Below are 25,587 nucleotides of genomic sequence, written 5' to 3'. Positions count from 1 at the left end.
AGCATAGACTGCAAAGGGCACGCGGAGGAAAAGATTCAATAAATCCTCAGTGAAAATCTCTTTTTAGGCTTATACAACGTTGTTCTAATGAGTTATGAGTAGATGCGCCAAGTGCTCCTTTTCTCATTCATGCCCCGAGGTGACCTAGCGCAACGTTCTGGTCTTTTGCAGGTGCCAACGACAGCAAATAAGACACCGGCACCGCCTCCTGATATGTATTTCTCATCCATTATTTTTAGCTGGGATCCAATCCTACAACTTCACTTAATATGGCAAAAGTGTGCCGCATCTCTGCATTCATTTCATTTCCGGCGCTCGTTTGGGCACATTTTCCACCATTTGCCGGGTGGCAGCTTTCTTTTGCCCTCTCAACAAATTTGACATGTACGAAACACACAAAGCCGTCTCCCCGGCAACGGCGTAGGTTGTCATCTTACCCCACATAGACACACGAAGCCCAAGTTAGCTCAGCCCCCCTCACACCCTGTGCCCCAATACCAGCGGCCCACGCGGGCTTTTTATTAAGGTGGATGTAAGAGTTGGTCTTGCTCTCTTCTGGGTGACGCGGATTGGAAAGGCTTCCTCATTACTGACACCAAAGTTTTTTTTTGTGCACATTCTGAAAGTGCCAATACATTGAATCCACCCCAGAGAGGAGCCATGAAGTGGACCTGGGTGTTTGTGGCAGTTTTGTTGTCCTTTGCGGGGCTCTCACTGGGCAAAGACAGCTTGGATTTCCCCGAGTATGACGGCAAGGACAGAGTCCACGACCTCCACCTCAAGAACTATAAGTCTGTGATGAAGAAGTATGATGTCATGGTGGTCTACTACCATGACCATCCCGGATCCGGCCGCGTCGCCCAGAAACAGTTTGAGATTGAGGAGTTGTCCCTTGAGGTAAGTTGAGTGTGGATAAGACTCGAGTTGTTCAATATCTTCAATCATCTTCATTCCAATCTTGATAAAGCACTTTGAGGATGTGAAATTGAAATTCTTACAAGGTGGGCAAATAGCTCCAAAGAAATGCTCCATAGGTGACATCTTTGATGGCTCGTTTCAAACGATGCAGCTCCATCAGTCTCTGTGCCGTATTGTGGGTGCTCTGTCAACAGCAGACTCAGATGTTTCACCACATTCCAAAGAGCTAAGCATGAAATCACCACTCTTCTCAGCATACACATTTGTATTTGATTTTTCAACATCTGTTGACTTTGAAACGTCACAGTACTTTTGATTCTCGACATCGTGATCGTCATCATAACAGGATGCAAATATTTGAAATGATTTTGTCCAGCTTGACGCAAGAGCTTCAAATGTGCTTTTAGAACTTCTGCACAACTATGACAAGTGAACAACACCATCCACACACGATATATAATGTCTATTAATGTATGTGTGTGCATATATGTAAATACAGACACTCAATCTGTGTAAGTAAAATATCAAGGAGAGAGGAAAGAATTCTATCCAAAATGGAGAAGCCTTTAGCATATCAGTTGCTCCCGACAGCACAGCCTGTCTCAGTATGGGGCGTCGGGGCTGCGAGCCAGTGCCGACCGGAGCTTCTGGCTCCGGTTGTGCCGGCTCAGCTCTGCGCTGTGATTGACACTTACAATACTGTACTTGTCAGCGGATCTGGGAGCACTGAGCATCTCTGCTGCCAACTCACCAAAATAGTCCCTGAAGCCGCTGTGGCTCCGTGGATGTATTTATATCCCGAGCTGCTTTTGTGGTTTGTCTTTCTGAGTATTCGTGTATTTATGTTCACATTTAAGCAATAAGATTTGATCATTAGTATCAGGTTCAACATTTTCTGTATCAGGTGCTCTGTGGGGTTTAAATCATCAAGTTGGCATGAAATGGTCTTCATCGATGCGACGTGGTGGTCACCTGTTACGTATAGCTGGCGTCGGGCCAAAACCTCATTTGGCAAACTCCGTATCATTCCCAAAATCGATCCTAATGGCCAGTCCACAAAATCACACGGCTCTCTTTCACCATGGTTGCACAAATATGCCGTTTTGTGTGTCTCCCAACTATTTTGGAGGTACTATACTATTTTCAAATCAATGCACATCAAGCAATGCGTCAAGGAAAATGTATTCGTTCAATGCCAGCTTTGCAAGGTGGCTGTTATTCTGACATCAAGTACTTTTATTTCACTGACGTCGCCAAGCGGAGATGTCTGGAAGCTTATTTGTTAGTGTCTTTTTGATATCATCGTACGCAAACTATCTGGAAGAGTCCCTCGACCCACTTCCTCAGCGCAGCCGCCCGTGAATGTAACTCTCCCGTTGGAGAAAGAAAGCGTCAGTCTTGAGTTTCAAGTTTCATACCGATTTAGAAAGTGCACAAGCAGCGCACGGATAAAGAAGGCTTTTATGGTCATGAAACAACCTGCGGGGGAAACGCTCAAGTAGAAGCTAAATAATAACACATGAGAATTCTAATTTGCCTTTGGCTGTTCTGCAGCTTGCAGCCCAGGTCCTCGAGGAGTTTGATGACGAGGACATTGGAGTTGGTCTCATTGATGCAAAGATTGACAAGGCTTTGGCTAAGAAACTGGGTAACCCAATAAATGACACTTTGCTATCTGCAAGCTAGCTGATGGCCACCCTTTGACCTTCTGTTTCGGTTCTGACCTCCCAGGCCTGGAAGAATCGGACAGCATCTTCATCTTCACAGACGACGAGGTTATCGAGTACGATGGTGAACTGGCGGCAGACACTCTTGTGGAGTTCGTCTTTGATGTTCGTGAGGATATAATCTCCCAGTTAATAGCTCCCGATTTCTAGCAGGGGAAAAATAATCGACTTGTGTACTTTTACGCTGGTTTTGTCTGACCTCACGTTTCCTTCACAGCTCCTTGAAGATCCCGTGGAAATTATTGACAACAGTAGGGAACTGAAGGGCTTTGAGAACATCGAAGAGGACATCAAATTGGTGGGCTACTTTAAGAGTCACAAATCCGAACGTAAGACTCTGCACTGTGCTAGCATGAACATTTGCGCTCTGCTTTTTGCTTTTCTCCCTCACTCTGTTCATTTCGTGCATTTGCTCAACTAAAAAAAGCAAAGACGAGATTACTCGCTGGTTTGATTTCTTTGCAATGAGGATGGAAGCAATAAATGCTGATACCTCTGGAGATTTTGATGGGCGCACGCGTGTCAAATTTCAGATTTTGAGGCTTTTGTCGATGCTGCCGAAGAGTTCCATCCTCACGTGAAGTTCTACGCAACGTTCAATGCCAAGGTATGGTAAATAAAATGGACCTGAGCGTTCATTTGTAGTAAATATGATGCTGCTAGAGTTTGGATAATTGTGTGGCTGCATCTAATGAAACTGTTGGCAACAGGTTGCCAAGGCTTTGGACCTCAAGCTTAACGAGGTGGACTTTTATGAGCCTTTTCATGATGATCCCGTCGTGATCCCAGGAAAACCCTACACCGAGGAAGAACTAGTGAAATTCATCGAAGACAATGACAGGTGAGTCCGCCAGCTACGAGAAGTCCATTCTTCCAGTTACACACACACACAACATAATTTTGTTTGTGCTTTTGAAGGCCAACTCTGAGGAAGCTGCAGCCCCACAACATGTATGAAATCTGGGTAAGAAAAAACGAAAGAAATATTTGCAGTCGTTTGCTATTCAATCAATGGTTGTAATTGAACGTTGGATTCTTTGCAAAGGATGACCATGTTGATGGCGAACACATCATTGCTTTTGCTGAGGAATCCGATCCAGGTAAGAGAACATGAAACTTGATTTGAATTCAACGAAGCAAAAGTAAACAAATCCCCTCAAAGGACAAATGGGACGACGCTCCGTTCTCTTCATTTTACTCTTCAGATGGCTTTGAATTCTTGGAGATCCTGAAGGAAGTTGCTGAGGACAACACAGAACATCCTCATCTCAGTATTGTCTGGATTGATCCCGATGACTTCCCCTTGGTACCATTTTAAACTGATTCTTGTTTGATGGTGGAGGATGAGTTGCTTTTCACAGTCACCCTGCGACTGACTGGCAAAAGGGCTTTTCAAAAGTGAATGGAACTTTGGTTTCTTTCTTTCTTTCTTTCCTTCCAGCTTGTGCCTCACTGGGAGAAGATTTTTGGAATCGACCTGTCCAGCCCACAGATTGGTGTTGTGGAAGCTGATGATGTAAGTTGCTCTTTGATCAAGTCTGCGTGTCTCCAATTAACATGTTGCTCCACACCAGGCCGACAGCGTGTGGATGGATATCGACGATGACGATGACATGCCGTCCGCCGATGAACTGGAGGACTGGATTGAAGATGTTCTGTCGGGAGAAATTGATCCTGATAATGATGATGATGATGATGATGATGATGACGATGATGACGATGATGATGACGATGATGACGATGACGACGATGATGACGATGATGACGACGACGATGATGATGATGACGATGATGATGACGATGATGACGACGACGACGACGACGACGATGACGACGATGACGACGATGACGATGATTATTAATCAATTAGGACATAATGTATCTAAATCTGACCAAGGCAGTTTAAAGTGCTAATATGAACGGCAAGTACATCTCATTCATTTGTTTTCATCTCATCTCTTCGTCATCTCAACCAAATTCCATAATTGTCCCCAATTTATTGCCCTGCACAATTCATTCATTCGTGTAACTTTGGTAAAGAAAAAAAAAAAAATCAAATCTAGTACTGCTAGTACTTTTAATATGATTAAGGTTGGTGTTCTACTCAGTACTGGAGGGATGCAGTATTGTACTGGATCATATTGAATATATGTTCACTATTTTTCTTGTTTTCCTTGGTGCAAAAATGCCAAGTGAAATCGGAAGGTGCTAGCAGCTTTTTCCACACAGGTGTTTATGTGTCATCAGCATATTCTGCCAAATCATTGTAACGCTGTACATCGATAGATGTTTTCTATGACAATGAAGTATAACAACCACCATATTTTATTTTTGTAACAAGAGAAATTACTTACTGTGAAGTCTTAAATAAATGACAAGATTTGGACAGAAACACCAATGACTGTGTGTTTGTACATTTTGTTTAACAAATGACACTCAGAAGCAATTTTGTACTTTCACACCGATACTAGGTTTCGAAAATATATTTTTTCGAAAATTAATTTTCTCTGATGTCTGTTTTATTTGCTTGATTTGAATTGATCTATTTTTTAAAAATATGTCGAGCGTCATTTCTTGTGCCAAATTGTGCCCCGCCTCCTAAACTCGCGTCCACTTGACGCGCATGCGCAAACACTCGTTAAACTGTACCAGTGCAAGCAGCCATGTGATTGTTGGTATTTTGTTAATAGGCAACGTTTAGATGATCGCAAATCATTGTCCTTTTACTATTCTTACGCAATCATAAACCCGAAAAGATGGACAAAATGTCGGCGGAGGAGGTAAATATCCATGCACAGGTGGAGTCTGTGCTGGGTGCGCTCGTCAAAGTGGCTACGGTGGAGTTGACCAAACTGTTCGAGAGCAGATACCGAGCTTCGACTGCTACCGTGGAAGCGGGCAATGCTTGCACAGGCAAGGTGAACGAGTCCCGCGATACTTTGTCTTCTGGAGAGCGAACGCGCAGCATCGGAGTGCAAGTGGACGAGGACATGCAGCCGCTGCTCGAGCTGTTGGGTATGTTTACCGAATGACTACTTCCACTTTTGGTGACGGTTAGCCTGCATCGACCGACCGACATTCCTTTGCCAAGTATCGCTGTTGGGTTAGCCCAAAACAGCCGTGGATTTGCATGCACTATTGGAGTTACCATTTACTAATACGTTTGCTTTTGCTTCATCGTTTATGCACTTATTGGAGCACTCGTGCAGAGCAAAGTACAATAGAAAGGAATGTGACTTTTCTTACCCCTTGCAGGTAGCGATAGTCCGCCCCAAGAATGCGGAAAGGAGCGTGGAGATAACCCACAACTCAAGGTGAAGTCATGGGCTGTTTAGTAGTAGTAAAAATTTGAGCACCTGTTGATGGTTTTAGCATAGTTGGGATTTTGCTTTTACTTTTGGACTGCAAACGATCAGCCGATTTTAATGTTTAGTTTCTTGAGGCAGGCAGAAGCTGTGAATGAAGCGGAGTTCAGCATCCTGGAAACAGACTGTGGGCCACAGATGGACGCTACTTTGGATGGTAAGGAATAGAAATGCGCTCATAGCACAAATTATTTTATTCTTTCTTTTGCTAACTTTCTTTTCTTGCACAACACAGTAATACTGAGTAAATATGGGATCATTCATATACAATTACGTCAATGGATAGTTTTTTTTCTATAATACTCACGTAATGAAGTAAGATATTATGAGGGCCCCCGCCAGGTGCGGCTAGTGCCCCACTATACAATTACTTCAACAAGTTTAATAGCTGCAGAATGTGAAATTGTATGATTGAAACTATCCACTTTCCTTTTTGTGTTTGCAGATCAAAAATGTGGGCTTGGACAAAGCCGTAAAGCTCAGAATCCACCTGCGGTTCAACCCCACTCGGACAAAGTCTCGTTTATTTGTCCGCTGACCCTGATGCCCGAGTCTCGCGCGCCTCAGCCCGACAGCTCTGAGACGCCCGTTAAGCCGGAGCCTCTTCAAGCCTGCGCCAGCACGGCCAAGGGTTGCGCTTACAGCCCGTCCCTCAGCGACGGAGCCGTGACTGCGGTGCCGGTCGGCCTTTGGGAACACGTGACCGCGCCAAAGGACATGGAAAACCTCCTCCAGATGAAGCTGAAACTCACCTCGCCAGACCAAAAGCTGAAGAGCGCATGCACGGTGCTACTTGTCGACGTGCTGAGCGCAGCGAAATTTCGGAAGAGCGGCGGCAACGGTGAGAAGCGGCCCGTGCCGAAAGATTTGCGACAGCACCAAGGCGCGCACACGGGCCACCGCCTCTGCTGCTTCACGCCGTGCGAACGAGGCGTCTGGCGACTCCAGAAGGTTCTGGGCCACTCTCGCGACGGCTACGCCTGCGGCGCTTGCGGCAATACCTTCAAGCGGCGCAAAATACTTCGGCGCCACGAGCGCTTCCACACAGGGGAAAAGCCGTACTCGTGCTCCAAGTGTTCCAAGACGTTTGCGCTCAAGAAGAGCCTCCGCCGCCATGTGAGATTCCATACAGGGGAGAAGCCGCACAAATGCACGCACTGTGATAAAAGCTTCCGCCTGCGAGTCAATCTGAAAACGCACTTGAGATTTCACACCGGGGAGAAGCCGTACCAGTGCAACTTGTGCGGAAAGATGTTCAGGGTCCTGGGGAATCTTGACAGACACAAACTCAACCCCTGTGGATTTTTTGTCTAGTCATTCCGGACGGACCATGGCTGGCTTCTAGCAGAGGTGAAGTGAAGTGTGGTCATTACCTGAGCCCAGAACAACTGTGAAGTCATTCCTTTTCCACAAATGCAAAATCAGACTATTTTTAGATTAGCGGGGCCGCAGAGATCATATTCCTGTGGAAAGTTTCCTTTTATACGGAATTGAAATTTTGCATTCTAACGAGTTGTTTTTTACGGTTTTACAGAACTCTACGTGAAAGGGGCTATGAACAAATGCTCGCTTCGTCCTCTACCTCAGACAGCAAACACTAAGAAGGTTACAGGGCTTTCTTTTCGTTTTAAACAAACACTAGCTTTGTGAAGAATGAACATTTATGGCTTTTGAAATCCTGAGTAGGGCACATGGTCTTTGTAGAATTCATTTTTATAGTCTGTTTTTGTACTTTATTTTGTCCTTGATACGTGCAAGGCTGCTTGTCTTTATACTTGAAATGCCTTTGTTTGATATTTACGTCATCATTATGGAACACATGTATGCTTGAAGAATTATTACGCACTACCATTTGTCTTTTATAGATTGAAATAAAAAAAATCTGTTTTCATATTTTTATATCCTCATCCTCATGCTCCTTTATTATGTCTGTATTGTAATATACTAATTGGCACCGAATGTCACTGTCTTGCTTTACACACAAACCAGCCTACCTGAAAATAAGCTTCATTTCCTCAATAAACACCATACACACTTTGTGCCTATCACAGCTGGAAAAAGTGGACTATGCTCTCCATACAGATTCCTACTCACATTGTCACCGAATAGGAAGCATATCTACCCTGCCTCCAGAGTCAGACAAATAAACCGTTAGACTAGGAGTAACTCTTTTATAAATTCCACCTACTGATACCAAAATACTTATTATTTCCAGAGAAAAAGACTTAACAATTGCTTTTATCATTAGTAAAGTAGCACAAAGGACGCAGATTGAACAACACTGGATGCTAGAAAAAACACAAATCCTGGTGCCTGACTACAGGCCATCTCATCTTCCTATTGAGGAGAAGGCAGAAGACTGGCAAGATGCCAGCCCGCATCAATCCTTTTAACAGTAGGAATGTCCAATTTGCAGTACAAATCTAGTTCATCATCTGCAGCTTATTTTACCGTTCCCATGGTCTGGTTCCTGATGGAGCACCAAGCTTTGAAAATATCACTGGGAGGAAAAAAAAACAATATTTGTTTTTAATGTTGCAAGTGCACTCAAACTTTCATACCAATTTTATTAGCCAATCCCAAACTCACCTGCAGTGAGAGGCCACACACTCGTTACTGCAATATTCTTTGTCCCAATCTTCACTCTCTACAGCCGGGTTGGTGCAGCCGGACCTCACGCAGACACACGGCGCCGAGGCATCTTCACACGGCTCTGTCACTTCCATTTCATCCTGAAACATGAGATGGAAAAGCATTGTTAATGTAATGATCATGTGTGCGACGCGACGTTTGTCAGCTATGAAGCGGCCTCAGTCACAAGGACGCTTCAACTGCGCGAGTTTTGGATTAGGCCACATTTGTTGATTTGCACGGAAAACACCCAAATGAACACATACCTCTTCTGAAGGCAGCACCTCTGACACAACCTCGTCATCATGCTGACCTGCTGCTGAAGAAGTCACCACCTGCACTCCTGCTAAAAGTGGGGCTCCAGAAACTGTTGACGTCACAGTAGGCGTGGCAGGGATGATGATGGACTGTGCGTCTTTTCTCTGCAAAGAGGCGGGAACTATTTTGATCTGAAGCGGAGGCGGAGGGGCAGCTGTGATGGACACGGGGAGTCCTGCCCCACTTCCACCCTCCCGAGGTTTGGCCAGGAGTAGGCGCGGCGGCGCTGGCGCCATCTGTTGGAGTGGTGGCGGCGGGGGCGCGTTCTGCATCTGCTGCAGGGGTGGCGGCTGGCGAGGGGCGCCGGTCACCACCAGGGTGGGTTGCAAAGTGTGGAGGCCACCGGGAAGCAAGGTGACAAACTGGCCCCCCGCCTGAAGCATGTGTTTGGGAATTAGGATCTTGGTGATGGTCTGGTGGGGTGGCGGCGGCGGCGCGACTGCCGCAGGGGCCGGCGCTGGGGCCACCGCTGTTTTGCTTGCGCCCGTGCGGGATCGAGTGGCCCTCTCTGGGATATCCAGAATAATGTTGGAGGCACAAATGTTGGTGATGGTATTCTCTTCGACATTATTTGCCGGACGGACGACCTGGTGACTAGGGGCAAAGGGGACGGCTGCAGGGGCTTGGCTGACATCGGGCAGAGGTGGCAAAGGTGCAGTCTCGACACAGGCAGGCTGAGGTATGAGAAGCAAAGAAAAAGAAAATGAGGAAAATCAGGGAGTTGAATGCTACTCAATCAACCTGCTCGTACCTTTGACAGTTGACTGGCTCGGTAAGCTGCCAGCGCTTTTAAATATTCCTTCTTGGCAGCATCAGTTTTTTTTTTATACACCTAAAATAAAACACAGAAGTGAGTGAGTGAATCAAATTCATACATTTTGACCTCCTGGAGTGCATTTAGGTCGTTTTAGTGTCCTTCGATTCCACTACCACCAAATTGTACAGATCATTCCAAAGCGTTTCATATCGCAGGATAGTTATTGCCAATGTTTTATGTGACATTTCCTGCTGCATTTATGTTTTCATAAAGCACTTTTGTCTGAACAGTTACAGATATTAAGATAAATGAGCAATTTTTAGTCCCTTATTCCCTTCACTTGAAAAATAGACAAATCAAATATGTAAGCACGTACACACCTGTTTCTGCTCCTCGGCCAGGCTGTCCCACATGGAAGCCACAATCTTTGACACCTCTCCAAAAGAAGCGTTTGGATTTTGGCCCTTGATAGCAGCTTGGGTGTCTCGAAAAAACAGAGCATACGCAGAAACCGGCTTTTGTGGTTCATTGGGGTCTTTCTTGGGCCGGCCTGTTTTGGAAACTGTCGCTGATGCGGTTGCTGTCCCTACGGCCCTTTTGCTTGTTGCCAGGGAGACCGAGGACTGGACGGCTGGATGGGAGACTGAAGGTGAGGGCAGAGACATGGGCGAGTCTACCAGCACACTCTTCTGTGAGAAAGACACAGAGTGTAAGTTAGTTGCAGGACCAGTGAGAGCATCACCCTTCGTCATACGTTCGAACGAATGTGGCTTACTAGTTTTTTGTGACACAAGCCATTATGATTGGGTCATTTTTTTGCTTGAACTTGCATGCTCAAACTTGACAATTATCAATGAACTTTGGCAATTCAAATGAAGGTTTCACCCACCTTGAAGTCATCCATATCCTCATCTTGTAAGGAGCCAGCTGGAGAAGGTGTCGTCGACAGTGGCGGTTCTGAGGTCCCTGAAGGAGGTCCTGCGTATTCTCCTCCTAGCCCCAGCACTAGCTCCGTCTGGTTAATCATGGACAGCTGACCACTTCCTAAAAGACCATGCGCGATGTCGGGAAGTTGAACATCAATGGTCATTGGAGACGAGGTGGCAAAATGGGAGCTGCTGCTGTTACTCAGCTCCTGAGAGATAAATCATATCAAAGTAGAAAAGAGAAGACTTAGGCAACGCAATGGTTAAAAAACTAAATAGGTTTTGAAGCATCGTCTAATTCATTTGGCAAAAGATCAAATTAACTGTATTCAGTCGGGGCACGTGGCTAGCCCATATACGCTTGCTGACTGCTTATCTTGACGGTTGCCCTATGCCTGTTGCAAACTGAATAGTTGCGTCCAAAATGATTCATACCTCGGGAGCGGGACTAATTTCAGGCTTGATTGTATATGTTGAAATATTGCGTTTGGTATCGATGGTGTCTATAAATATGACATGTCAGTGGACGTATAAACAGATGGACACCCGGGTACCATACACATATAGAAATCTGGTACATCTCAAGTGAATAGCCATGTGAGGAAATTTTACGAGGTGAAGAGAATACCAATGATGAGGAACTGAGAAGGGCTCCTCCATTCGCCTGTGCCATGGGCCCCATGTTGAGGTGCTCCAGGTCTTGGGAGCCGGTGTTCACAAAGGGGGATGCAAAAGACGGATCGTTGGCTTCCACCACCAGGTTGTCAACCAGGTTATGAGGACCCGAAGATCCCACGGTGCCATCTGACAACTCGAAGTGAGAAACTGCTTCACCAATATTTAGGGATGTGTCTGGGTCGAGTGAGATGGGTGGAATCTCAAAAACTTCATCTCCAAGACTGGGGGTGTGGAAAGTCTGCTGTTATGTGAAAATAAAACAGTTGGTTGTATGGTGGTTAGAAATTGCGCATAGCATGGAAATACGTCTGCGTTAGATATCAAGCTATCTTTGATTCGCTTACCTCAGCGGACAAAAAGTGGTGAGCACCGCCACCCATGGTCAGGTAACTATCGCTGCCCTCTGGAAACTGAAACGAATGCATGGTTGGGGTTAAAAGACACCTTTGACATATACACGACGATACAAGTTTGGTTTCTTTCAGACTTATGTTAGCAAACAAACGTGTTACCTTATTTTCCTCGGTGTATCCACCATATGCTTGGCTATCCAAAAACTCTGAATTAACATTTTGAGCACAACTGTCAGAAAGCCCAGAATAAAAATTAAGGTCCATTTTGAAGCAAAAATCCCCCGAGTTTTTACATTGATCGCGGATTACCCAACAATAACGAAATGCTAGTAGCTAGCTAGCTGGCTAGCTAGCCAGCTAACTAGCCAACTAACCTAACCTTATGAAAGTCTAATGAGACCTGAGAACGTTTGTGATGTTAGGGTGACATCAGCCAGCCACAGTGCTCATTCGATGTCACAGGGATTTTGTGTTGAAGTCAAAAAAGCTCGTGAGCGGTCAAGCTCTTGTCATACGAAAAAGCCATTCATCTGGCGTAAGCAACGTGAACAGACAATTGATAGTTCAGGGACCGTCGGAAATCCGAAGGCACCACGTGACGAGGGCTCGAAATCTATACAGTGCTGTTTCTGTCATGATATTAAAATAAAGGGAGAGTTTGCAAAACAAAAAAACACCTTTTACTATAAAAGTTTCGTGACCACTCTTAGCACTCAAAAACAGTAGTTGAACTCATCTCGCTATAATGAATGTACACATACGTATTACAATGCTGTACAAATTAAATGTACACATATTACCATGTTGTACAAATGATATGCCATGATTTGGACTTTTTGCTCTTGCAGCAACACTCCCACGGTGATATTAGAATTTATTTTATTGTTGTCACTCATCCGATGCAGTCCATCGGGCCATTCTCCATGAATACACTACCTGACTGTGTTGTGTCTGCATGTGTTGCCAATAGTTTTTAAGAAACGCGGCTAATGTCTGAACTTTTTACACCATATGACGAATACAAGACATGGCAGGTGCGGCTTTAGTGTTTACACACTTAACGGGGCAGAGAAAAAGAAATACGGAAGAAAAGAACTAGGTTGACTAGAACACTAACGTGGTTTCTGGTAATGATTCAGAGCACGAGTCTGCAAGGCATTGGAAAAGCTTTTATTTGACAAAGGAGGTACCAAAACAGTTTGCACAATGTTCTCAAGAGTGATTCTTGTAAGAATCTGTTTTCTACATGGCTGCTGAGATTAGAGAAAATGGACAATAAGGTATCAGTATGCATTGGAGGGGGGGGGGGGGTAGTTTGGGCCATCTAGTTTGTCGTCTGACAAGTGTGGGAAGTGCACAGTTTCTCCAGATCTGTAGGGGGGGAAAAGGAGTCAGTTTACAAACAAACTTTGACAGAGGTTTAAAAATTTTTTTTAAAAAAAGTCCACACCTGGAGTGGAGTCGCTGCACTGCCTCAGTGAGATCATGGCGTCCACGTAATCTGGTCCCAAGAAGCTCTTAAAATTGCTTTCCCTTGGCACCTCCTGCAGACACTTGGTGGAGTCTTTGAAAAGCAGGTTCTTATCAGGAGCGGACTCAAACAGTTGAAAACTGCTATCGCTGCCGCCTCTGCCGAACCGGCCCTAGAAATGAAAGAAGTCGTGTAAAAATGACCAGCCCTGCCATCGTCAACTTCCGGGAACAATCTCAAGGATGTTGAGCGTGTCCTACCTGCTGATCTTGCAGAATGGCGACAACGTTATTGCGCGTCTCGGGACGGGTCACCACAGCGTGCGCCGGAGTTACGGCCAGGTGGCAAGACTCAAAGTCGGTGATGGGCACGGGACCCTTGGTGGGGCAAATCAGCTCGTAGTCACTGCTCAAGACACCTTTGGCCCACTCTGCACCTTTTCCTGCAATGGAGCACAACGATGAGGCCACGGGTGGGTACCGGTGATTGGTTGGTGCGGAGGCTTGATCATGGCATTACCGTCACTGTTTTCCGCAACGATTGTGTGTTTGATGAAGGCCACGTCGCCGGCACCCTCAACGAGACATCTGGAAAGAGGAAAAGATAGCGAGATGGAGCCTCCGTCCTCTAAAGCAGCCGTTGAGGACGAGGGCGACAGAAAGGAGACGAGAGGCGACTTATACCTAAAGGCCCCGGCGTAGCCGTAGTACTGCTCTTCTGAACTGGCTTGGCATTTTGACTTGTCATCCACGGCTTTGCCGCTGCCTTTGCACTGAGCGCAGAACGTCGAGTCGGCCGGAGATCCCGGGGCGCAACCGCTGCTGAAGTACTTGCCTGACGAGACGGGACAGAGACAGCCGCCCGTTTATAGCCTACACTCGTCGGTATACGTGTTGAGCGGCGGCGGTGACGACAAATTTGATGTATTGTCACATTTTACACGTGTGTACTTACTGAAGTCGCAGTCGCCGGTCTCCTTGTGGATTTTACCCATGGGAATGTTCCAACCGGCGGTTCTACCAAAGCCTGTGTGGCAAGACTTCTTCCCTCTCAGGTTGGCCCAGGTCACCCCAGAGCCCTTCTTCACCACAGCCACCGCGTAATAGGAGGAGGCTGAGGCTAGACGCACGGACGCACGGTTGATCAAAATACGTGGAAGTTGCTTCATGTGCCCGCCCATAAGTGGCACCTCAACAAGTATACTGGCAAAATGGAAGAAATTCTTTTACCTCCAGGCTGGCTGCACTTGGCTGTGAAAGAAAACAAAACATGACTTGATACAGATTTTATGATGAAAGAAAAAAAAGAATTGAATCTTAATTTACCTTCATCGTACTGCTCCACCATGGCCGGAACCAGACCACACTGGCCAGCAGTGTACACCTCTCCTCCATCCACCGCCATTGCGTCAGCATCCTTGCCCTAAAATAGAAAATAAATAAAATGGTTGACTTTCTGGCCAATTTCAAGCGTGGTCTGTCGAACTTTGCACACATGACAAAATATACGCAAGTGAGTCGCAACTGAGAATTCCTAAACCGATCAAACTTTGACTGTGCTATTGATGAGAGAAATATTTAGCCTTTCCCACATTTGCGCATTTTGGACATTGATTCTTAAAAGCACACACACACACACAGACAGGCATCCACTCATTTTACCATGATCTTCTTCATGCACTCTTCCACAGAAGGGGCTGTCTGGCATAAAATTTTGTCTTCACCATCCACCATGCTGTTGCTGGCCCAACTGTCGCATTTGCTAGTCTCTTTCTGGCCCACGGCACACCAGGTGATGGCGTTTGATCCAGCTGCAGTCACCTCTGAGAGGAAGCCACCGCAGCAAGCAAAGTCGTTTCAAAGAGTTCAGCCGATTGTTTGACGATTGTCGTTACCTTTGTTCAGGGAGCGCACGATACCCAAGTAGCTGGCGCCGAGATATAGGAAGGAGTTTGTGTTGGCAGGCAACCTGACCAGCTTTTCAGTGGAGTCTTTGAACATCAGATTCTTGGCGGGTGCGTACGCTTCAGAGGAGAACAAGTCAAAGCCCTGTTTCAAAATAAAACCGAATGAAGCAAAAGTCAAGCTTTTGCTTCCATCTTCACAGCTTGGAACCAGACCTCAGTGGCCGGGCCACAACCGCTGTCAAAAGCATAAAGCGTTGGTCATACCTGTACTGCGGTGAGGCTTTTCCAGATCAATTCTGCCAGCTCCGGGTCTTGGCGAGTGACCACGGCGTGAGCGGGTACGCGGGCCAGGTGGCAGTTTTTGTAGTTGTCAATGGGTGCCCTGGTGTTGTCCGTGCACAACAGCTCGTAGTCAGCCTTCATGTTGTCTGTAATGAGGGGGGGGGGGGGGTCCCATTGTAATTTAGCAATTATCCGACAGTCCACTTCTGCACATTCAGAGCTATGTTAGTCTTAACACAGCTATTTCAAAAAATAAATGTACAAGATTACGCTAGATAAATCTTCGCTCACAGCTTTAACATTATTAAAGGACCTCACCCGGTACAGTCAGATGCTTGACAAACGCCACATCTCCGGCATTTTCAACCAGGCACCTAGTAAAAGATTTCAACGAGTGGATAAACCGAGTTGGAAAGGCGGATACAACAAAAGAGATTTAGCCTCGAATAAGCAAACTTCATTGGGAACAATGTACGTACTGGAATGCGCCGCCGTAGTCATAGTAAGGTTCGTTGTGAGACCGCGAGCAGTCTCCCTTGCAGCCTTTGCACAGTGGGCTGTTCGCCATTGCACCAGGGGCACAACTTGTTGAAAAGAATTTGCTCACCGCTGTGTCGAGAGAAAAAATCAAATCAAATCAGAGATTCAAAATAGCCGGTGTTAAAAAAACAACAACAACATCACCCACCAGACTCAAGAGTCTCGTCCTCAATGCCGCCCCACTTCAGCACGTCCATCTTAATGAGCGTTCCGATGGGGATGTTCCATCCGGCAGATTTTCCCAAGCCAGTGTGGCAGGACCGCTTCCCTTGCAGATCTCGGATGTTGAACCCGGAGCCCTTCTTGACGACGGCGACAGCGTAGTAGCAACTATCTGATGCTGAGCAATGAAATGATTTCTCGTTTGAAAACTGAAGGCATCTTATTGGGCAAATGTCATGCTTTATATTGTTTGGTGTTGACTTACTGGCACCGTAATCCTCAGCGATTATGGGATGGAGTTTGTAGTTCTCCAGTCCAGCAGTGTAGATGTCTCCTCCATCCAATGTGATTGCGTCTGCTGTACCGTCCTGATGACAAAAATGCAGGACTCATACCTAGAACTTTTTTATTGTGGGGCAGCTATTCGAAACACTCTTGCACCATGCTGTTTAAGACAAAAAACATAAAACAATGCTAGCTCACATGAATGGCCATGATGCATCCCAGAGAGTCGGATTTCTTGACGCAACTGAAGACTGGCGCCTTGACGGCCAGATCCGTACACTTCTTGTGCTCCTTGTCCGACTTGACGCACCACCTCACATGCTCGGTGGGGGCCGAGAGAGCAACAGCTACTGCAGAAAAGGGACATTACAACAAGGCAAAGTAGTACATGAAACATCAAGTAAGAGCACAGTAGCTTCTAGTAAGGAAAAGCCAATATAAGCCTTTGCACGTTGATGTCCCATTGAATGGGAAAAAGAGCAGACCGATACACGGATAAAGGCCTGTGACTAAAAGTCCTATTCAAAACGTTGCCATTTACCCAAGTAGCCGAGCAGCAGCGCAGGGCGCAGAAGTGACGAGAGGAGATGCTTCATGGTGGATGGTCTCCAGGTTAGCGGAGTGAGTTGCAGTCAGAGCATCCTTTTATAGCCAAGCTCTTGACTTGAGGAGGGAGGGAGGGAGAGGGAAGAGAGAATGGATGGTTGGTTGGTTTGCTCAGGTTTCCCCACTGGCTGCGTGTGTGTGTGTGTGTGTGTGTGTGTGTGTGTGTGTGTGCATGCGGGCGTGATGGCCTCTGTGTGCTTTGCCTGGCACACACACACACACACACACACACACACACACACACAGGCAAATGATAAGGAGCCTCCAAATGTGTTAACATCTTTAATCAACTAAAATGCTCCAGCATGCCATTGGGACCGCTGTGGAAAAACGAGAAAACGTTTTTGACAACAAAAGCCAAACATGACCTCACCACTTACTGCGTTACTTGTTCCGAGTGCCAGCACGTGGAGAGGAGCATCACTTAATTGCACACCCATTCTTTTCTATCTTGGCCCACTTTATTGCAGGTGGGACATGGAGGGAAGGGCGCTCCTAGTGGTGGCCAGAGGAAATGAAGGAGAACTGTCATGGCTGCACACAAGATGAGTAAAGTTTTGAATTCCAACATTTCGACAGCCTTGACTATAAATGTCCTACATTTTCACATTAGCGTCATGTATAGGTCATGAAATATATATATATATTTCAATTAAATTCCATCATTCTGAACTGGATCCATTTGAATGGCCATGATTCACCATCACTGACGTATGACATCTACTCATTGTAATGAGGAGTGAAATAAGGGCTAAGGCCAAAACGAAAAGTTGCATTGTGCAGATAATGTTTGCCGTAAACAGAACTTTATATTATTCCACAATGGCGTGCTGAACTCATGAAAGGCTGTGTTGCATGTGGCCGTGTTTACCGTGTCAACATCACCCGAGAAAAGAACTGAAAGGTTCACAAGGCCGCTTTGGTAAATTGAACGAGCAACACTTCCCCACTTTGTTCTCCGTGAACAAATATTGGACAATCAAGCCAGATACGTTTCACAATCTGACCTTGCATTAGGTCAACACCGGAATGATTGCGCTGCCATTCCGACAAAAAGCTTAACTTGCGACACAATGCCACTTAAGATGTTGACTTTGGTTTTAGTGTGTTCATAACGATCCACAATTTGAAGAGGTCAAGTCAGGATGTTGAGAAAGACCATTTTTACACTAGGTAGTTCCTTCTTCTGTTTAAGAGAGACTAATGGCAAACTCATACAAAGCAAAAAACAGCCACTCACTTGTTGAAGCAAGACCGATTTATCGGATTGCAGTATATGATTAATCTCGGCGAATATCCTGTTGGGAAAACATTCAGGCCTGACGATTATAAATAATGGCAAGCAGATCACACACGAGGATAATTTCATGAAATGGCCTGATTATCATATGCCACTTGGATTATCCTGAGTGATTATCCTATGGTGTGAGGTGTGCTAGAGTGATTTGGCCTTCCTTCCGAATTCTGATTCAAATGAGAGAAAACACAATGTCGCTAAGAAATCATGAGCAATTATAGCGCGGTGTGTGTCGATAGTGATTTTACACGATGATCTGCTCGGAAAATAATTGGGTCGTCAATAACCGGGGGTAAAGACGTATTGGGCCAGATTGAATCTTTCTGCTGAGTCAGCAAAGCCCTAATGATCAGATAGCTGGAAAAGGATTACCTTGAGTAATTGTCTTTGTGGTGTGGTGTGCTGTGTGTTTGTGTGTAGTATGATTTTTTTTTAGTGTGACATTCATGGCTGACAATTGCCATGCGCGCATGTTGCGTAAATAGAATTAAGCAACTACGACGTGCCAATTGCTCAGGCTGCCACCGTTGCTGGCTCTACGGATGTCTTCACACATTCCTTTCACTTGATGTGTTTCTAAAAGAAAGAAAGAAAGCAAAACGCTGGATTTTCTGATGTCGTAGCAAATGAGCAGCATTCCCAAAGCTGGAGAGAGAACGTACTGTTCTAGAAAACAGGAACACTACTCGGGAGTTTTGCATGGATAGGAGTGAGTGTAAAGATTAAAGGTGAGTCAGGTGATTCATTTGGAAAGTTTTCGCACAAAAACAACACTTGATTGCACAACTCCAAAAAAACCCAGGCAGACGTTATCATTTGTGAAGTAAGATGCACACATAGCGACTTTCAACATCATTGTAAAAAGCATAAGCCGAATAAGCTAACAGTTAGCTTAGCTTAGTCTCCTCCTTTTGTAGTGCTCTGTCACCTTTAAAATGTTTCACCAATTTCTTTTATCTAATCCCCAGAACAGCTACGGAATGTGCTCAGACCAGACAAAATGTCCGCCCTTGCACAACTGTGGACTCTTGTGTAAAAAGCGGCCGTGGGCACCTTCTAAACATTAACTTCCATTGACATAATTTGGAGAATCAGCCGAAAGGTCCAAGGTGGACCCCAAAATGGGGTCAACACTCGCTTATGCAATGGCACACCCACTGAACGGGGTCTGAGGTTCCCGCCTTATTGATCCATCTCTTGTCTAATTTGTTGAAAGCAGGACATTTGCTCAATGACATCATATTGTAGATGCAAACCTAATGCTGCATAATGGCCGTTTGGATAAAAACGAAACAATTGAGACAATGTGGTTGCGTAAGTGTGCACACCCTCTTAACTGGGCATGTGGCTTTGTTCGAAATGACCCAATTCCATTGCAACTCGTAATAAACGGGAGTCAGTACACACCTGCCTCCACTCAAAATGCCTGATTGACGTTCAGTTGTTCCAAAAAGGCTTTTTCTGACTTTTTTTTTTTTCCCGTCACATCTTAAGCATCTGCCAAGAGAAACAAAAATATCAAGAGAAACAGAAAAATCTGACATTTTAAACAGGGGTGTGTGGACTTTTTCAATGCACTGTGTGTACTTTCAACGTTATATCCGAAGGGACGCCATCAGTATGAAGTGATGAAAACACTCAAGCCTAATTAGTTGTTTCAGAATTCCAAATCTGTTTAACTGCATGTTGCATTTGGATGGTGTTTGGAGATTTTATTATCAAAGGTGCTGGTTGGCCTCCAGCAACTTTTGTTCACAAAAAGCCCTCATGAACAGTCATTTGTGCACAGTGAGGGGTCAAGTCCTCTATTTGGACAGCTGAAAGTCCCTTTCGTTCCTTTTTTTTTTTTTTTTAGCAGCAAGTTCCAAAAAGGATGACGACCTGTTTGCTGTTGGAACACGTAAATTGGGAAGTATTGATCTAAGGCAACACTTTGAACACGCTGAACAACTTGTAGAGTTTGCAGATCCGTAGAGACGTGTGATGCTGGGGTAAGCTGTGCTGTTCTCACGGAGCTTTTAATGATGATTCCATTATCCATTATCATTTGTGGGCCATTTGCTTCTTGCGTATTTATTTTAATCATGAAATATTGTTTCCTGTGCCCAAATGCACCGGTCGAATCCGCCTCTATAAAAAGAAAAAGGTGTCAAATTTTGCATGTGGAATTTTTCTTCCGAGTTAGTGAACAAGACACCAAACAAATGAGCTTTGGTTTTTGGTGGTTATATTTTATCATGGGTGTATTTTCTTGGCAACATATAAAAAGAAGTAAAGAAAGAGAGGAAACAATGTCTAACTGCATGACCTCAGTGTATGCGTGTGTGTCTCTAAGCCATCTCTGTACAGCAAAGGTCCAAGCGACCGATGAGACGCACACTGGCCTTCAGTCGTTCTGTATCAAAAAGTTGGGCTTTACACAAAAAAAGTGACATATCGTCCATTAGTCTCTAATCGAGCGATACAAACGCGAGTAAAAAGCTGATCGATGCACTCTTCTTTCAAAATGCCACGATTGTGTCTGAATGAACGAATGCAGAGGAGAGAGCCTCTATTTTCTTGTGTCTCGGAACGGCAAATAACGATAAGAGCAACTCGGGAGTCTTCTCTGCTGAAGCCTGATACGGGAGAATTGGATGGGGCCGTGATCATTACCAAGGTCATTCTATTCCGATGGGCCTGGAATCCAGGGGAAAATAAAGACCTGAATCCTATTAAGAACTCGAAGAGTTGCCGGCATCCGGTACTGGCCAAAGGAGCCGGCCGGCATCACGAGAAGGGAAAGGAGAGCCTCCTAAACCAGCATGAGCCTCCACCAACCCGGCCCCAGACCCTCTTAGTGTCCATGATGGTCGGTTGAGTCCGCTACAGGCTAGTTCCTCTCCTGCACAAACACCGTTTCCTGCGGACAAAGCCCCGCCTCCTGCAGCGTGATGTCATAGTCCAAGTGGGTGAGCTTCCGCCGCGGGAAGTTGGTTACGAGTTCGAAGCATTCGTTGGGGTAACCTTTGGACTGCACGTGTCTCACCAGCGCCTTCAAGTCACATAGCGTCATGTTAGAAAAGAAACAACATCACGAGCAGAAATACGTACAAGAGCATGAATAATTGGGATGCTCAGCGAGGGGCGCTTGAGTTGTATATCCACATTTTACATTACGGCCAACGAGCCAAATAAAGTCCCAACACACTGACTGGCCCTTTGATTCTTTCAGAGATTTTGGTTTCATGTTATTTCAATGAGGAGGAGGAGGAGGAGGACAAAGCTTACCAGAAGTTTTGCTTGAGAAGACAACGATATTTGCTCTCTTTGTCCATCTGGGTAACGAAGCATCAATCTGGCCTTGGGACCTGTGTAGGAAATATTTTGATCATTTCAGGCATTTGAATTATATTATCGTTGTCTTGTATTTTATTACGTGTTCAAAAAGAAAGGCAAAAATCGGCATCGGTCAATCGTTGAATCGGTCGGGCCAGAGTACTCATGTTTCAAGGAACCGTACCGTTGTCTTCAGGACAGTCGTCTTCAGGGCTTTTGGATGGCCCCACAGCATCAGCAAGCGCCGCACACGAGTTCCCCAGCGCGTCCGGGTGGCTCTGACGAAGCCCGGCGAGCGACGGCTCCAGGTGGTTCTTTTTGCTCTCCTCCTTTTTATGACTGTGGTTGTTCTCTTTAAACGGAGATTTACGATGACAGGAAGACGTACTATCGGGATGCAGGCGATGCTGGGCGGGTCCGGCCGTGGGGGCGGCGGACGTGGGATGTTTGCTGCCAGAGCTTTTCTCTTTCTGGGCTTCCGGCATTTCACCGTCCGAACCGTCGACCGAAATGAGTCCCTCGCTGTCGGAGAAGGGCTCGGCCTCTGAGTCGTCCTCTGACCTGGGAGAGTCGGGCACGTCGGGAACATTGGAAGAGTCGTAGTGCGTTTCCTGTAGGGAGGCCCTGATGGCGGCCTCCAGCTGGCTGTCTTCGCTGGCATCGATCAGACTCTCCTAGAACAGAAAACAAGAGTGCAGCTGTTAAAAACAATCAAGAATGAACAAAAGCAAACGGGAAAGGCGGAGGAGGGGGGGGGTCGCTCAATAGGGTTTGATGGGAGAAATGAGAGACCCACAGAGCGAGCTCGTTTGGCGGGCGGTGCCGGGCAGGACGGCCCGTCCAGCTGCCCATGTTGTGCCAGAAAGCCGGTGGCCTGCTCCAGGAAGGACGCCACATCCAGCTGGTTCCACTCCACCATTTTTTGACCTAAACGGCCAAACAGAACGGCGCGGTTCACAACAGTATTGGATCCCATCCCACTATGCGAGATGTGACGGCGGGTCTCGGCTTGAAACTAAACGGCAAAACACGTACCCGTGCGGGGATCCAAGATGGAAATGTACGGAAACTTGTTGAGTTTATAAAACTGGATGTATCGTTGCCCCTCTTCACTGTCGTGATATACCTGCGACAAACATTGAGTGAGACAAAGACTGGTGTTAGTCCGCTCCGTGTTAGGATCTTGCTTGTCAGTAGCTCAAAGTCATCACAAGCTCTTTTGTTCCGACGGCCGACCGTACAAGCGCCGAGCAAACATCGGGCCCCGACGTGAAGCCGCGTGCATACCTGCCAGAATATAAAGTGCTCTCGAATGATGGTCTTGACGGCGTCGTTACTCCACACGTCTCTGTTCAGGCACTGGCAAGCAAAATCTTGAACGTTCTGAATGTTGATCATCAACCACTTGTTCTCCAACTGGCCGCAGTCCTTTGCCTGCCGGGGACCGTAAAGACACAGCGGCCGATCCGATTGAGACAACTGGCGATGTGATTTGAGTGATGCCTTTGTGCTAAATTGATCGTGAAGACATCAAATTCAAGGCCTGAAAGTTTGCCACTATTCTGTTTGCAGCCCGCCCGCCCGCCTCTGAGTAAAGGTCAACAAAGAGAACGGAGGCGTGTGTAGTGTAGGTTTGTATGCGACTCCTCACCGTCTCAAAGCTGCCTTTGTGCATCAGCTCAATAGGAGGACGGAAAAGGTCTGCCAGGGTGCTCAGTTTCTTGTCCACTGTGCCACCGTTACGTAGCTCCTGTTCCTGGCGGACTGCAAAGAGATGGCGAGCGAGTGAGAGGATGAAAAGAGAAGTCACTTGGGGGTTAAACAACAAGATGTGCATGCGAGGAGCTGTAAGTAGTATCGTTGTCCACTTGGGGTCACCATTCCCATGTTGCGCACTGTAATATTGGTGACTTGGAGTGTGACTTTAAAGGGCGGGACCTGGCCTGGTGAATGACATGGGCGCCAGCAAATCAGAGTGTAGAGTTATGAGGTCAGGTTAGCAGGTAGCTGTAGCTGGCTAAACGTTACGATCTTTTATCGAATCATTTACGTTATTCGATCAATCGTTTCAGCCCTCAAGATGACTCACTTGTTTCTGTTTGGAAGTCTCGAAAGCCGTCAAATATGGATCGGGCCGGTCTCCTTCTCTTTGGCACTGAAGGTTCACAAGACACTCCAAAACTTACAATTTGCTTGCAAGGATGATGTGATGAAAATGCAATGGAATACCTCCAAAAAGTGGCTCTGGCTCCACAAGTATGTCCTGCTTCTGGGGAATGGGTGCTCGTACTTCGCTAGGACCACACGAGAAAAGAAAAAAGCATCCCGTCACATGGAGCATTATTTACAAGCGAAAAATAAAGTTGGAGATGAAGTGGAGCACTTACTCGGTAGGTGGAACTCTGCTGCCGGATGCTGCCGAACTGGAGCTCGTGCTGGGCTCCTCGGCCACCACGCCACCGTCCAGAAACATAGTCACTGCCATTTCCAAGTTGTTGTTGCATGCTTCCAACATATGCTTTCCTACACTCTCTGTAGCCCCTGGTGAAGTATTCAAGGAGGCACATTATGGTTTTTACAAAATTTAAATGAGCTCAAAGCTGCCTTAATAACACATGCATGACTTGCTTTGGTTAACTGGTGGAATCAACTCCTTTTGGAGGTGGATGGTGAACCGAGCTTTCTTTAACTCTACCGCACCAACACCACTGGTTAGTTTAACCACACAACGAAAAGACGTAAACAGTGCATCATGAATGTATGCATAATTATGCTGCTCCTTGTGGTGTTCTAGCCATGGCCACCAGGGAGCAGCAAACTTCTTGCATACAGGAATGCATACCTGTACATATAACAAAGGGTTTTTGTTCTTGGATCAGGATAGCGGAGTTTTACATATGCATTATAAAACGTGTTATAAAAATTAAATATATTAAGTGGACGTATTTTCCACGCGTGCATGTATTTTGTCCATAATTAATACATACATCTTGCTGGGAACTGGCGGGGAGCAAAGCGTGGTCACTCCCCCAACCCAGTAGCGCCGAGAAATTGTGGCCCCATTTAAGTAGCCCAACCCTGACTTCAGGGTAAAACGTTAAATTCATCACGTCGTAACATGATGTTACGGGTAAAAATGCTGCAATAAGTTACCGAGCATTTATAATGTGTTACTATTGTCGTGGTTTTAAAACGTTTCCTGCGCGGCAGTCGTTTCACACTTCCGCCACTTGCCGCGCATGCGCATTCCAGTCTCCCAACATGGAGTAGTAACCCATCAAACATGTCTACGTAAAATAAAGTTTACACACACTCTAGTCGATTTTTTCCCGTGCACAAGAGCAACCGTTAATGGGGTGTGCGGATCTCTAAGGTGCTTGTAGCAGAATAAACCGAGACGCGTGTGGTTTAAATGCCAGTCACATTTTTTTTTTTTTTTTAAAGATGACAAGTAGTGGCGCACTAGACGACGATGAAGGCAAATGTTTGACTTCCATTCTGCAATTACGCAGAACAGGCGATGTCTAAAAGTGGCAGAAACCCCCCCCAGCTACGGGCTCCCCATTAGTAACTCGTAACTTTCTACTAAGCACTACGTAGGAGAGGTTAAATTGCTCTCTAAAGCTTTAGGTTTTGCACCCATTCACGAGTGGAGAGTATTTTATTGGAGTTGGCCAGTTAACACGAGCTGTGCTTTTTTCCCCCCACTGACTGACAGCGGAGGAGCCCCAGCCACATTTAACGTTCCTTCTTGCAACAGCGCACGCATTTCTTTATCAGTCTCGACACCGGGAGCCGTTCCCGCACGCCCACCACACACCATCCGTCGAATTAGACTGGAAACCAAGTCTGCTTTTTACCTGTTATCGCTGTGAATTGTTGTATTAACCCGTTCAACACCAGGGCCGCGGTGTCTCCGTGCGCCGCCATCTTACCGCCACAAACAACAACATAAATGCCGCGCATGCGCAAGCGACACCGTTTTTGCCTTTCAGCCTGGCGCGAGTGGTGGCGAGGTATTGTGGGAGTCGTAGTTATTTTACGGAA

At 46.1% G+C, this 25,587-nt stretch overlaps 5 protein-coding genes and 1 long non-coding RNA gene across 9 annotated transcripts; 3 read left to right on the top strand and 3 right to left on the bottom strand.

Moving 5' to 3' along the window:
- The first annotated feature begins 499 nt into the window (after positions 1–499).
- LOC125985471 (calsequestrin-1) lies at positions 500–5,043 on the top strand. Of its 2 annotated transcripts, XM_049748372.2 has the most exons (12): positions 500–897; positions 2,473–2,566; positions 2,650–2,750; positions 2,863–2,974; positions 3,179–3,252; positions 3,356–3,486; positions 3,564–3,609; positions 3,691–3,745; positions 3,851–3,951; positions 4,087–4,161; positions 4,220–4,341; positions 4,393–5,043. In XM_049748372.2, the coding sequence occupies exons 1-12, from the start codon at positions 661–663 to the stop codon at positions 4,505–4,507; spliced, it is 1,263 nt and encodes a 420-aa protein (XP_049604329.1). In that variant the 5' UTR covers positions 500–660; the 3' UTR covers positions 4,508–5,043. The 2 variants fall into 2 exon arrangements, with proteins under 2 accessions (XP_049604329.1, XP_049604328.1); XM_049748371.2 differs by having other exon boundaries at positions 4,220–5,043.
- A 211-nt stretch (positions 5,044–5,254) lies between these two features.
- On the top strand, positions 5,255–7,909 carry si:rp71-1g18.1 (uncharacterized protein LOC559922 homolog). The gene is made up of 4 exons (XM_049748373.2): positions 5,255–5,660; positions 5,901–5,959; positions 6,092–6,167; positions 6,456–7,909. The coding sequence occupies exons 1-4, from the start codon at positions 5,402–5,404 to the stop codon at positions 7,322–7,324; spliced, it is 1,263 nt and encodes a 420-aa protein (XP_049604330.1). The 5' UTR covers positions 5,255–5,401; the 3' UTR covers positions 7,325–7,909.
- Positions 7,910–8,167: 258 nt separating this feature from the next.
- On the bottom strand, positions 8,168–12,236 carry LOC125985466 (TOX high mobility group box family member 4-B). Of its 2 annotated transcripts, none has more exons than XM_049748359.2 (9): positions 11,833–12,236; positions 11,665–11,730; positions 11,271–11,561; positions 10,606–10,851; positions 10,097–10,405; positions 9,711–9,791; positions 8,908–9,633; positions 8,600–8,742; positions 8,168–8,510 (listed from the first exon to the last, which is right to left on the bottom strand). In XM_049748359.2, the coding sequence occupies exons 1-9, from the start codon at positions 11,935–11,937 to the stop codon at positions 8,453–8,455; spliced, it is 2,025 nt and encodes a 674-aa protein (XP_049604316.1). In that variant the 5' UTR covers positions 11,938–12,236; the 3' UTR covers positions 8,168–8,452. The 2 variants fall into 2 exon arrangements, with proteins under 2 accessions (XP_049604316.1, XP_049604317.1); XM_049748360.2 differs by having other exon boundaries at positions 11,271–11,558.
- A 586-nt stretch (positions 12,237–12,822) lies between these two features.
- On the bottom strand, positions 12,823–17,000 carry tfa (transferrin-a). 2 transcript variants are annotated; one of them, XM_049748354.1, is made up of 17 exons: positions 16,861–17,000; positions 16,518–16,669; positions 16,300–16,402; positions 16,021–16,212; positions 15,812–15,941; positions 15,651–15,706; positions 15,315–15,478; positions 15,039–15,192; positions 14,806–14,966; positions 14,470–14,566; positions 14,374–14,394; positions 14,099–14,263; positions 13,828–13,978; positions 13,664–13,731; positions 13,405–13,586; positions 13,124–13,316; positions 12,823–13,044 (listed from the first exon to the last, which is right to left on the bottom strand). In XM_049748354.1, the coding sequence occupies exons 1-17, from the start codon at positions 16,913–16,915 to the stop codon at positions 12,998–13,000; spliced, it is 2,091 nt and encodes a 696-aa protein (XP_049604311.1). In that variant the 5' UTR covers positions 16,916–17,000; the 3' UTR covers positions 12,823–12,997. The 2 variants fall into 2 exon arrangements, with proteins under 2 accessions (XP_049604311.1, XP_049604312.1); XM_049748355.2 differs by having other exon boundaries at positions 16,518–16,666.
- Positions 17,001–18,675: 1,675 nt separating this feature from the next.
- Positions 18,676–20,614, top strand: LOC125985474 (uncharacterized). The gene is made up of 2 exons (XR_007487319.2): positions 18,676–18,950; positions 19,191–20,614. It is a non-coding gene; the product is annotated as an uncharacterized lncRNA (long non-coding RNA).
- On the bottom strand, positions 20,433–25,506 carry ubxn7 (UBX domain protein 7). Its single transcript, XM_049748362.1, has 11 exons — positions 25,401–25,506; positions 23,928–24,081; positions 23,770–23,834; positions 23,630–23,695; positions 23,192–23,304; positions 22,828–22,974; positions 22,576–22,666; positions 22,337–22,467; positions 21,725–22,214; positions 21,493–21,572; positions 20,433–21,256 (listed from the first exon to the last, which is right to left on the bottom strand). Exons 1-11 carry the CDS (start codon positions 25,504–25,506, stop codon positions 21,095–21,097), a joined length of 1,605 nt encoding a protein of 534 aa, XP_049604319.1. The 3' UTR covers positions 20,433–21,094.
- Positions 25,507–25,587: the final 81 nt, after the last annotated feature.

The sequence above is a fragment of the Syngnathus scovelli genome, chromosome 17, assembly GCF_024217435.2.
Source record: "Syngnathus scovelli strain Florida chromosome 17, RoL_Ssco_1.2, whole genome shotgun sequence".
NCBI classification, from domain to species: Eukaryota; Metazoa; Chordata; class Actinopteri; order Syngnathiformes; family Syngnathidae; genus Syngnathus; species Syngnathus scovelli.
This window is presented reverse-complemented; position numbering and strand designations above follow the sequence as displayed.

Coding starts and splice junctions, on each gene's coding strand:
- LOC125985471 (XM_049748371.2), top strand. CDS start 661: ATGAAGTGGACCTGGGTGTTTGTGGCAGTTTTGTTGTCCTTTGCGGGG. Junction 3,610..3,690: donor ACAACATGTATGAAATCTGG/GTAAGAAAAAAC, acceptor TTCTTTGCAAAG/GATGACCATGTTGATGGCGA. Junction 3,952..4,086: donor ATCCCGATGACTTCCCCTTG/GTACCATTTTAA, acceptor CTTTCCTTCCAG/CTTGTGCCTCACTGGGAGAA.
- si:rp71-1g18.1 (XM_049748373.2), top strand. CDS start 5,402: ATGGACAAAATGTCGGCGGAGGAGGTAAATATCCATGCACAGGTGGAG. Junction 5,661..5,900: donor GCCGCTGCTCGAGCTGTTGG/GTATGTTTACCG, acceptor TACCCCTTGCAG/GTAGCGATAGTCCGCCCCAA. Junction 6,168..6,455: donor GATGGACGCTACTTTGGATG/GTAAGGAATAGA, acceptor TTGTGTTTGCAG/ATCAAAAATGTGGGCTTGGA.
- LOC125985466 (XM_049748359.2), bottom strand. CDS start 11,937: ATGGACCTTAATTTTTATTCTGGGCTTTCTGACAGTTGTGCTCAAAAT. Junction 10,406..10,605: donor AGGATATGGATGACTTCAAG/GTGGGTGAAACC, acceptor TCTTTCTCACAG/AAGAGTGTGCTGGTAGACTC. Junction 9,792..10,096: donor TGGCCGAGGAGCAGAAACAG/GTGTGTACGTGC, acceptor GTTTTATTTTAG/GTGTATAAAAAAAAAACTGA.
- tfa (XM_049748354.1), bottom strand. CDS start 16,915: ATGAAGCATCTCCTCTCGTCACTTCTGCGCCCTGCGCTGCTGCTCGGC. Junction 15,942..16,020: donor GGACGAGACTCTTGAGTCTG/GTGGGTGATGTT, acceptor CTCTCGACACAG/CGGTGAGCAAATTCTTTTCA. Junction 13,732..13,827: donor GGCTACGCCGGGGCCTTTAG/GTATAAGTCGCC, acceptor TCCTCTTTCCAG/ATGTCTCGTTGAGGGTGCCG.
- ubxn7 (XM_049748362.1), bottom strand. CDS start 25,506: ATGCGCGGCATTTATGTTGTTGTTTGTGGCGGTAAGATGGCGGCGCAC. Junction 22,667..22,827: donor AGCACTTTATATTCTGGCAG/GTATGCACGCGG, acceptor TGTTTGTCGCAG/GTATATCACGACAGTGAAGA. Junction 21,257..21,492: donor CTTCTCAAGCAAAACTTCTG/GTAAGCTTTGTC, acceptor TGTGACTTGAAG/GCGCTGGTGAGACACGTGCA.